At 48.2% G+C, this 12,194-nt stretch overlaps 1 protein-coding gene across 1 annotated transcript in view; it reads right to left on the bottom strand.

Moving 5' to 3' along the window:
* Positions 1–960: 960 nt before the first annotated feature.
* Positions 961–12,194, bottom strand: part of Cplx4 (complexin 4) — a 14,061-nt gene continuing 2,827 nt past the window's right edge. The window contains exon 3 of the mRNA XM_055622460.1: positions 961–1,188. Coding sequence (XP_055478435.1) covers positions 961–1,188 — 228 coding nt within the window. The remainder of the gene's footprint in view (positions 1,189–12,194) is intronic.

Below are 12,194 nucleotides of genomic sequence, written 5' to 3' on the forward strand. Positions count from 1 at the left end.
CACATCCCTGACCACTACTGCCACTTGGCTGAATCCTGTCTGCTCTATCTTGGACAGGGATTGTCCAATAAAATAATTATGTGTTGGGAGGCTTGTCCTCCAGCTGGTAGTCTTCACTGGGACAGCCCTGAGAAATTTTGCGTTGGCAATGTGAAGTGTCTATTTAGTGATTTTTTTTTTTTTTTTTTTTTTTTTTTGAGATTCGGGAAACCTCAAAAGGTAGGATCCAGCTTAAGGAAGTAGATCTCTGGGTGGTTCTGGTTCCTGGATCCCCACTACATCCTCTATCCTTCCTGACTTGCTGTTCTGCCCAGGCCCATGCAGTCAAGCAACCATGGACTGAATCTTCTGAACTGTGAGCCCAAATAAGTCTTTCTTCCCTTTACTGTGTTTAGGTCACATATTTGGTTTCAGAAAGACAGAGTGACTTGCACAGCGTCTAAAAGGCAAAATTAAGAGAAAAAAAAATTATGGATCTCAAGGATGCTGGGAGCAACAGGTGTTGTGTTATTTGATTGCTCAGTCACGTGGAGCCTTGACACCAGGTGACCACTTTTCCCCCCGTGCCGTTCTCTGTAGGTAACTGGCACCATGCTGATGATGGTTGGACACTGTGAGATCCTGCTCCCCAAGAAAGAAAGTTGGAGTGGAAACTTGGTTTTGTTTGGTTCCTCCTGGCTGTCCTAAAGATCTTTAGCCAGATGGCTCTGCACTGTAATTTATGGCTGATCTTTCTTAGTTACCTGTGGCTATAACTAAAAGGAAAGTGTGTTCTCTGCCACAAGGGCTGGTTAGTGCTATGCCGGGACATCAAGAGAGACCAGATGGTTGTCTGTGTGTTGGTAGGCAGCTTTATCATCGCGGTTTCTCTAAATATATTTGCTGCATTACAGTGCATGCTGGTCATCCCCGCCCCCCAGGAGTGGCCTTCCTCTCTCCTTCCACCTGGCCCGCCGCCTCTCACATCACAGAGCACTTCTGTTCTGCCGACTGCTTGATTTCTGTGAAGGTGGCTTGAGCCTTTTCTTTAATGGCATCCAAGTCCATGTTCTGGAGGTTCTGCAACTGCCCAAGGATAGAATCCTTCTCCTCTTCCTCATCTTGGTCTTCATCTACCATCTTTCGGAGATCTTCTGGCAAATCCACATCATCCCCAGCCAATTGGATTTGTGTCTCATCCATTTCGCTCTATGTGGAAAAAAAAAAAAAAAAGGAAAAAAAAAACACATAGAGAAATAACTCAGAAATTGGCCAACTGGTTAAATGGCCGAATAAAGTATAAATGAAGCAGGAAAATAAAGGACTGTCAGGAATGAGCAATTCGAATGACATGTTTGGCTGCTGTGCAGAGGTCCTGATCCTGGAGGCAGTGGCAGAGACTGCAGCTCCGGGATGGGAGACCCCTCCCTCTACGAATCTTGGACTGATCAGAGTCTTCTAGCCGAAAAGTTTTCCAGCTGTGTTCCCAGAGCAAGCAGCATTGGCATCATCCAGGAGCCTATTAGAAATAGAACTGTGATCTTAGCCCAGACTTACTGTATCAGAACCCTGGCAATGGAACCCAGAAATAAAATTCCAGATTCTCTCTCTCTCTTTCTCTCTTTCTCTGTGTCAGATTTTATGTGAGTGTTTCTCTGTATGTCTTTGGATCATATGTGTGCAGTGCCTGGGATTGGAGACAGAAGAGGGCACTGGATTCCCTGAAACTGGAGTTACAGACTGTTGAGAGCCATCATGTGGGTGCTTTGAATTGAACATGTGTGTTCAGGAGGAGCAGCCAGTGCTCTTAACCACGGAGCCCTCTCTGTAGCCCAAGAGACCCTCTTGTTGTTCATAGAAACCACAGGTTCATTCAAGCTCCTCCTCAGGGCAGCATTAAACATCCTGTTGGCCCCACGCTGTGACTCATGGGTTGCATTTGAGTTGGCAGTGACCGCCAGTGACTCACTTCAGTGGCAGCTCCTGCCTAATAATTGCTCTTTCCTTTCCCTCTGCTATACTGGGGTTCGGCACATAGAATCATGTCTGACCTGACTTTAGGCCTTCCTCCCCTTGCCCCGTGCCTGGAGATTAGTGTGACACGTGTGTTATAGGTGTGGTTTCCTCATTGTCACTGTATGATTGGCTCTGTTGCCATGTTACCTGGCTGTAGCCAGGATTTCCAAGTACATTGTGCCTGGTTCTGTGCCCTTTATGCTGTAGAGCTCTTAAATAATGAAAAACAAACAAACAAACAAATAAACAAAACAACAACAACAAACAACCCCCCCCCAAAGAATAAAGTTTCCCTAAGAAAGGCTCATAGTAGCTGATGACAGCTCTCAAACCATTATCTACCAGGTTGCAGTAGACGGTGAACTTTATTTCAGGAGTACAGAAGGGAGTTCAAGGCCCTGGAAAAGGCCCACGTTAGCACCCATCTCATATACGACCAGCCTTATATTCACTACCAAAGCTCATGAAATCGCTAGTGCTCATTTTAGTTTTAATCAGGTCACACTGATTTGACATATGACAGGTTGGGATCTGCTGAGTTCCCTGGTAAAGTCAGCATTTAAGGGAGATGGGAATGCCTCTCCCCTGAGTGCCTAGCAGAAATGATCAGAAACTAGTTACAAGATCTGGGAGATATGTCAGGATAATACACACATTCTCCATCTCTAAGTGGGCTTAGGGGAACACAGTGGCTGAAATCTTCCCCAAGTTCTGACAGTCTTCCGCCAGGGGAGGGGGATGCGGAGCCTGAAGACTTTCCCCTAGATTCTCAGTTCTCTGGTTCCAAGCAGAGGGACAGTGAGTCTGGCACAAGAATGAGCTTGGGAGGCAGGGGCTTGATGCCTTTGAGAGAGATAGTCCTCATTGAGACCCTCTCTAGAGAGCTCCAACTCAGCCTCTGAAGATGTGCAGCTCAGCCCTGCACTTGGCAGGTGACTTAGCCCCTCCTGGTGCTTAACAGATTAATTAGTTCCTACTCAAAGCATTGTGTGAGTAATTAGTTAATCCCCGGGGGGCCCCCGCCAGGCAATCTTGTGGTTCCATTTGTTTATATTTACCTATTCTAACAGGACTGTTTTCCTTGTAGATTATCCACTCCGTGTTTCTGCTGGAGGAGTGGGAGAAAGACTCCATCCAATTCTCTTTGAGTTTCTGTTAAACAGGAACACTGCATCCCTCCCAATCAAATGCAAATGGTTTAAAGGGCACTCCTGGGGGTCCTGGCCCCTCCTCTCTGCTTGGGAGTAAAATCTCTGCACACATCAGCAGGCCAGATCCTGGGCAGAATGACTCTGGACGGAGTGACCATTGTGGGCCTAGAGGTTCAGGCGTTAGGGCTGGGAGAGCCTGTGCCTGCCAGCCGGCCTGTGCAGTGTGACACCAAACCTGCTCTCCCCACAAGAGACAGGATCTCCCAGCTCCAACTCCCTGGACCACCTTAGCACAAAACATTCCTCTTACTATTCTGGGAATCCAAGAAAGTGTCTTAATGGCTTCCTCCCTCATCCATTTGTCCAGGGAAGAGGAAATGCTGGGAGCCCCTGGGTAATGTCATCTTAGATAGTTCTGACTTCATGAAGCTGGGAGTGGCTAAAGCAGACACCTGTTTGATGTGAGGGAGATCTGGTTCTGTCTGAGGCCTGTTCATTTATTTGGGATGTGTGATTGACGGTTCCTGATGTATGACGTCATCCAAGTCAGTGGTTACCTCTTGCCATCGGCTGCCTCCCCCAGTCTTGGCTCTGAGGGAGGTGAGGCTTTGAAAAGCTTCTCAGGTGGTTTCGGGCATGTGGGTGGCCCCTTTGCTGCTGTTCTTAAGGAGTACCCACCTCCCGCAGCACACCCAGAAGGTAGCAGAGGCGTGGATTTGTCTTTTCCCACAAAGGTCCTCAGTTTTTAGTGTTGGTTGAGAGTGGGAAATCATCAGAGTTTCTAGGAAGCAGCTGTGCACACATGGCTCTTCCTTCCTCATAAAGACTGCAGAGCCTGGGAGAGGTAACCTAGTCAAGTTTCTCATTTTCAGCTGAGGAAAGTGAGGTCTTATAAGGCAGATGCTTGCAAAAGCATCATTGCCTGTGGGTGTGATGGCTTATGCCTATAATTCCAGCACCTAGAAGGCCGAGGAGAAAGGAGGATTTCCAACAGTACAAGGCCAGCCGGAAGTACACAGAAAGTAATAGAGCAGTGAAGCAGGTCATCTGCCATTCCTTATTGGGAATGCCGCCTTTGTTGTTGTTAATCTAGCACAGCTACCAGAGTGGCTCAGCAGGACAATATGGCCGGTAGGGTCAGGTCAGTTTGGTTCACACCATGTCATACACAGGCTGTGTGATTTTGAGAATTTGCTTTGCCTCTCTGGGTTGGCGTGCTATGGACAGGGCAGTTGAAGGCTTAAGCGAGGAAGCTGGTGTGGCAGAGGAAACCTGCCTCTTTGTGTCTCAAGATGCCCGGTCCCTCTGGACAGTCAGTCCACTGCCCTTCAGGGGGCTGGGGAGGAGGAGGAGCCAAGGGAACCAGGACAGGCAGAGGAGGGGAGGAGGGGGTGGAGGGAGGCGGGGGAGGGGACCTCCCACTTGAAGCAGCTGCTGGAGGCAGGCTGGCTCTGTGTCTCAGACTTTGCTGGAGCTCCAAGGACCTCTAATCCTAAAGAGACTGCTGAAGATGCCTTGAGCCAGCTTTAGTATTATGGATATTTTTGAATGAAGCGAATCTTAAGTTAAATTTTAGTGGAGTTTTCGATATGACACAGTTAAAGACGGCTGTGTTGAGAGACTCTCATAATGAGCACCGCCCTTCCCGGGGCAGACAAACGCCAGGTGTAACTAAGTCTCCCAGCTCAGCAGGGGGATGGCATGCTCTCCAGTGACTGACCCAGATTGACAATTGTGTTAATAGGATTGGGGCACACTCTGGAACTCTTTTCTCTTATTAATTTGGCTTGACTTACATATACATTTTGAATCAGCTGGGGACAGGGCTCACATACTTTTTAGGAAGAATCTTGTGGCTTTATTTAAAACATGTGACTTGCTGGATTAGAAAATGTATGACATTTTAATTACAGCATAGAGAAGGCTTCTGTTGTGTACAACACCATAATGTCTAATCCAGCTCTGTTCTTTGCATAAAAAAGATTTGAATATTCTTCTTATGGCAGGTTCTTTCTACTGTTTCTGATATGCTGTTCTTTGAGTATGGGACATTATTCTTTTTCTGTTGTCCCTAAAACAACCATTCAATCTGTAGTAATATTTTCTCTCCCTCTCTCTCTCCTCTCTGTGTGAGTGTGTGTGTGTGTGTGTGTGTGTGTGTGTGTGTGCGTGCATGCGTGCCCTCAGCTTCTTTGTGTCGTGGCCAACGGTAGGCACAGGGACAAAGATGAAGCCAGTCCTGTTGAGAAGCACATGGCAGCTGTAAATATTTAGGGTCCTAAGAGGATAGAAGGCAATGGTTCTCAACCTTTCTAATGCTATGATTTAATACAGCTCCTCATAAAATTTTTTTTGTCACTACTTCATAACTACAATTTTTCTATTGTTAAGAGTCTTAATACAAATATCCATGTTTTCCGATGGTCTTAGGTGACCCCTGTGAAAAGGTCATTCGGTCCCCCAAGGGGTCGCTACCCACAGGTTGAGAACAGCTGATAAAGGGGCTGTGCACCAAAGAAGGTGGACCTGGAGGAGGTGATCTAATGCGGCCTTCCGTGGGGAAAGGAGCCAAGAAAAGTCTTAGAAGAGGCAACACTAAACCATCAGTCTCCTGTAAAGGAAAGGGAACGTGGGAATCAGGGAGCAGAGACAGTGTGGGATGAAAGTCTGGGGAGCATGGAGCAGCCTGCAGTGAAGCCAGAGAAGTGGAAGGGCAAAGCTCTGGCATGGCATGCAGGGCACAGCTAGGATTTCTTTTAAAAGCCGTAGTTAGCCTTTGGGGGAAACCCACACAGACAGGGAAGGAACAAGAACAGAGCTGCATCTGGGAAATCGCTTACTCCAGTCACAAGGCCCAGAGCTATGGAAAGTGCTACGGCTTGTACGGGGGGAGGGGGGATGAGGTGAGAGTATCTACAAGGTGAATTAAGGTGTCTGGGTGGGTGACTGAGGCTAGAACAAATACAAGAACCAAGTGTGATTCCATATGCCAATCTGGCTGCGGGTGACCGTGACGGCCACCAGCGAATGTGTAGACTGGAAAGGAGCAGGTTAATGGGGATAATGAGTAGGGTGTTTGGGGGTGGGCTTGTTCTCCCGGTGAGGTGACATTTAGAGAAAAGATGTGAGCCGGAGCTGAGGCTCATCAGCGCTTAGATGGCTGTGGAGAGCAGCAGGCAGATGCAGCCATCCAGCAGCAGTGTACAAACCTGAGCGAGCAAAAGAGCTGGCTCAAGGGGGATGGAGCAGTCTAGAAAATTCGGATAGATAGGGGAATGTAACCTATAAAGAATAAAAACAGAGTAATTCAGAAGTAGAGGGGTAAATGGAGGAAAGGGAACTGCATGGCTGAAAGGACCACCGGTGCTACAAAACAAGGGCTCAGCAGAGAACGAAGTGTGTGGATAAGACCATTGGCAGGCTAAAAGGGTGGTTCTCAATCTGTGGGTCGTGACCCCCACGGGGTCACATACCATGCAACCTGCATATCAGATATTTACATTACGATTCAAAACAGTAGCAAAATTACAGTTATGAAGTAGCGATTTTATGGCTGGTGGGGGGGGGCAGGGTCAGCACAATCTGAGGGTCACAGCGTTAGGAAGGTTGGTAGGAAGCAGGCCAGTCAAAGTCTGTAAGTCTGTTCAGGTGAAAAGCGCTGCTTGCTTGCTTCAGTGGGGATGGAGGTAATTTCCTCTATGGGAGCCCACAGAAGAGAAACTTGATGGCGCAGAGAAGGGATGACTTAGCTGGCAGAGGTGATCCCACCCAACCTGAGCATGGGACACGAGGTGTCTGAGTGCTCCGATGGTCTCCTAGCTGAAAACTGGAGGAACCCGGCACAGGCTGGGTGTGTGAAGGCACCCTTTACGGTAACGACCGGTAGAGATGTGCACGCCCCTTAGGGTGAGGTGACATGGTGACTGCGTTTACCTGACGGCTTATCTAACTGCTGCGGTTGACAATGGCCACCCAAAAGCCCATGCCACTGCATTCTTAAGAATCACTGTTGCTTCCCTAGCCAGTAACAGAGCCAAACACTCTTCCCTAGGAAACACCAGCCAAGAAAGACACGTCTTTAGAAAGTACAGTTCTAATTCCTAAAAGTGACGCCGCTGTCCTCATTAAACCTGACAGCTCCTGGGAAGACTCCCCCCCCCCAAAAAAAAAAAATCTGCTCCCTGTTTGTCTTTGGACAAGGCAAAAGGTCTAAACTGACCCCTGCGGTTATGTAAGCCTGGTGGTGGTTAGCTTAGGGTATTGTGAATGAAGAGCCCAGTGTGCTCATTAGCAAAATGTGTTGGCTTTGTCCAGTTCCCTATGGACTGTTTACACTCCTCTCTGGAGGCTTGCCTTCCTCGTATGTCATCAGGTGTCACAGGGCTGTGTATGCTATAAAAGCCCTATGGAATATGCGACAGTTAGGTAGGTATCCCCTAGAGTCCAGATGGACCTCATTCTCTGCCCAGGACCATTTTCTTTATTTGTCCTCTTGTTCAGTTCTAATGTTCAGTCTAGTGCTGTGGAGGAGACTGACATTTTAGAGAGGGCATTCAGAGACAGAAGCATGGTGGGAAAGTACCGAAAAAAGAGTAATTGTCCCAATTGTCCCAGTAAGAATGGCGCTCTTTCAGAAATCTCTCCATTTGCTTGCTTTTCAGGATTACGCAAGGAGGGTGTGCCTGTGGTATGGGCTTCCCTGGATAAAAAGTAAGCCTAATAGAAGGCAGAACATCCTCAGGCGCTGGGACCAGGGAACTGAAGCACAGGGGCCATCCTGGAACCCAGATCTCTTTTAGGAAGAAAACTTAGCGATGTGTATGGGAGTGGGGTCAATGATGGCATCTTGCTCAGGTGACCTCGAGTGGGAAGCCTGCCGTGACTAGGTTCCCAGGGGCCTTGGGAATTCTCTATCACAGAGCCAGTGACCATGGGGCATGGGGCATGGGGCAGTCCAGGGTCTCTGGCTTCTTGTTGCAGCATTTACAAGTCTCCGGTTCAGGTTTCTTGAGAACACTGCAAGGATTCCAGGAAGAAGTGCTCTGTGGTGCAACCTAAGGAAAAGGGAAGATTTGCCTGTGGTGTGTCAAACCCAGCATCAAAGCCACTGGGACAAGTTGGCCGGAGACAATGCTGGAACAAAAGTGTGGCCTTAGGAGCACCACTACGTCATTTCCCGATCCTCTCTTGCATTTAATATTCAATTTATCCCCACTTAATATCACTGCAGCAGCATACTGTCCTATCTGTTAAAACAGAGACAGCTGTTTCTAGGACTCTCTCTGGGTATTTCACAGGAAGATTTAAAATGCACACCTTCCTCCTCACCAAAGAATGGGTGTTTAAAAGGTAGACTGTCATCCAGAGTCCTGGGAGAGCCCTTCAGATGACCACCACCAGGGGGCACCTGGCATTGGGGATCACCCATCCAGGCTGCCTCTGGGGTAAGCTCCATGGTCAAGCCCGCAGGTGGCACCACCCAGAGCTGCTGTTCTCTGGAAGCCAGGGCCATGGTCCCAGCACTGATCTCCAGAGCTGAGTCTGACCCTCTCTGGCTCTTGTGACCATCGATCCCTGAACCTCGTCAGGGTTCAGGGTGAGTGGGAAAGGGAACCCACAACTCAGGAAGCAGAGGAGGATCCCAAGGGTGCAGCCAAATGGCAAACCCAAGGTGCCACGCATTGAGGTTGGGACATGAGTGGCATCTGGTGCTCCATAGATTAAGTGGAATATGATCTGATTGATTCCCCACCCCCCACCCCCACCACACACACACAGTTTCTGTTAAGTACTGTTTTCACAGAGAACCATGCTGGATTCCACAGTTCCAATCCTATCATAAGCAGCCATGTTTTGGGTGTTTTTCACACCCACTGGGAAATTCTTAAAACACCACATAGAGCCAGTTTTACAAAACGCAACATAATCGGAAAACACAGTAGGGAGGCTTGCAGACGAAAGGCAACTTGCCAACAAACCGGCGGTGTGCTGTGTTCCTGAGTGAAATTCTCATCTGTGTATTTGGAGCTTAGGCAGGCAGGGAACTCTCTGCATACCATCAGAGATCAAGATGGCAGAGGCACCTCTGGTGCTCATGGGAGCGGGACTGAACGGCTTGTCCTGGAGAGTCAGGGCACGAGGGCAGCGTGGGTTACCCAAATGTTTTAGTGTAGTTTTAAGACAGGTAGAGTTAAACACAAAACAAAACAACAACAACAAAAACCTGCCCTCAGTTTTGGGAGCTCAAAGCGCAGACAGCAATACCACAGGTGCAGGGAGATGTGTTCAAATTCTGTTGTATTTTGCTCTTGCTCATGGTCAGGAAACTTGAGTCGCAAGCAGCTCTGTAGCTCACTATGCAACTCAGACTTGATTTTCCTGAACTCCCTTAATTTTCCCGAGCTGTGGGAGATTTTTCTAGGGTGTATAGTGAGGTGATGGCATGCAGTGAGATGGCCCCTAAGGCCTCTTCTGCAAGATTTATGAAAACAACCAGACAATGGCCTGGAGAAATGGCCCAGTGGGTAAAGCAGTTGCCACACGCATGTGAGGACCTGAGTTCAGATCCCCAGAGCCCAGGCAGAGTTGGAAGCAATGGTGTGTGCCCTGTAAGCAGTACTCCTGGTTAATGAGAAGGGCAGTGGAGACAGGATAACTTCTACTGGCTCACAAGCCTGCTAGCATGGGATCTGCAGAGATGAACAAGGCACTGTCTCAAACAAGGGAAAGGAAGGTCATCTTCTACCCTTCAGGAAAACCCGTGACACACACGTAAAAACAATCAGACAAAGTCTCCAAGCATGTACACTGGAGCAGCCTTAGCAGGAAGGGCGTGTGTGAGAGCATGGGTAAGCCACAAGATGCCAACTACAAGGCTCTACTGGTGACTTCCCACTTCCTTCATCCTCCGCTGCCAGCTGGCTTTGGCACGCAGCTGCCTGCGTGGATGTGGGGACCGTTTCCTGAAGAGTGGGCACAGAAGCAGAACATTTCACAAAAGTAACTCCTTTCTCTTTATAGTGAGGGAAAGCGCTGGTCCAGCTTGGCACAGAGAGCTGGGCTTACTGGTTCTCTGAAAAGCATCTAGCGTCTGGAGTTCAGACTATGCTAAACCCCAGGTGCCCCTTCTCTGGGTCTGGAAATGAACAAAAATATGAAACTCATCATTAGAGATGGGTTGAGCGAAGTGAGTTCTTCTGCTCAGAAGCCTGAGTTGTTGTGCTGATGACACACACGGGCACGCTTACCTTGAGGCCCCTAGACCCCTGACTGTTTTTCTCAGGAAATAAGACAATTTTGTGGTCACTGATCACCACACCTACAACCCTCGAGATCCCACCAATTGCCAGGCGCTGTACCGGCTCTTCTATCAGACATAGTTAGGTATCCTTGTCCTCTTATATACATGAGGCAGTTGAGGTATCAGAAGTTGTACCATGTCACCCTGCAGAGCCAGGCCTGAGACCTAACTTCCCTTTAGGGCCCTATTGAGTGATGACAGAATGTTGTCAGACATGAGGCCTCCAAAACCCAACCTTTGTGGAAGATGCATGCCTGGTTGAGTGTGCGTGTGTATGTGTGTGTGTTTATCTGTGTGTATGTTTGTGTGTCTTTGTCTGTGTCTCTGTGTCTCTGTGTCTGTGTGTCTCTCTGTATGTGTATGTTTGTGTGTGCGTCTATGTGCATCTGTGTGTGTCTATGTGCATGTTTCTATGTGTCTGTGTGTGTTTGTGTATGTGTGGTGTTTGAGCTGTATTCCAACATTTGCACTGCTTTAACCCAGCCCCAAAGAGGTTGGCTGAGGTTTCTTTTCAGCCTTGTACTTCAGACACAGGCTACCTGCATCGGGCAGGTCATAGTCAACCCATGCCAGCCCAGAGACTCTCAGGTGATGATGAGTGGAAGGGGTGGGGCTTACCAGTTTCCTCCTAAAGAGGGAAAGCAGAGAGAAGTACCAAAGCTGAATGGGGCTATGGCACATGGTGGGGCCATTCCTCCCAACTCACTAGAAGTCTGGGAAAACAAATTTAAACTTCATTGGCATTTTCTTCTCTTGCTGAGCACAATTTTACTCCGTGGGCATCTTGGGGAGTGGTCACATTATGGACTCGAAGATGTTGGCATAGATAGTTTTGACCTTGAGCTCTAGACAAGGCGCTCTGGTTAGTGCTTTGAGTTTCAGGAATTAGCTTCTCCAGAGATCTTCAGGGGACCCCTTGAGGACAAGACTTCTGTTGTACTTTTTAACCCACAGAGACGTGGAAGTGTCTCACTTTTGGAAGGAGTTTGCATTTGGGAAGACTTTTTCATTAGCTGTACTGGATCTATGGGGTTCTGCAAGGAAGGATGCACTTTCAGAATGTCAACTCGAACACCCAGCTTCAGAGGGTTAAAGGCAGGACAGTTAATAGAACTGGGTAGTTCCTAAGGAAGCGAGCAGGATGGGACACAAGAAATGAGTGCAAACATCTGGCCCTAGGAGACAAGGCCTGGAATAGCATATCTGAGCCATGTGCCACAGCAAGTCAATACATCTTCTTCCTACTAGCCAGAGACACACTGGAACACAGCCACCTCTTAAAGGGTCTGAAATGGAAGAGATGAGGTCAGGTGAGAGTCCCCTTACAGAGTCTCTTACTCTGTCATCTTTCAGAGTAAGAGACCAACTGTCCCCTTTCAACAGAGGCAGGAAGCTAAGGGTATAAGCCCTAGCCTAGGGCAGGAAGGCTCTGGTTTGTGCCTATATCTTCTGCTTCTAGAAGATGTACAATGTTCATATTGGACATGTGAAATACAATAACTGACATCTAGAAAGAACTTCACAAATGTCGGCTATCACATTGTCCTCATTGTGTATGGATGTATAGGGGTTATACAAATATATAACAACAAAGAGAGCCTGTCTCACAAGAGGACCAACAGCAAGGTTGCCTTCAGACCACATTTGAGCCATCACATGTGGATTCCCATATTCATACACACAAATGGGCACACACCAGTCACACACACACACACACACACACACACACACACACACACACACACACA

This window comes from Psammomys obesus, unplaced genomic scaffold (assembly GCF_907164565.1).
Source record: "Psammomys obesus unplaced genomic scaffold, mPsaObe1.curated_primary_1811, whole genome shotgun sequence".
NCBI classification, from domain to species: Eukaryota; Metazoa; Chordata; class Mammalia; order Rodentia; family Muridae; genus Psammomys; species Psammomys obesus.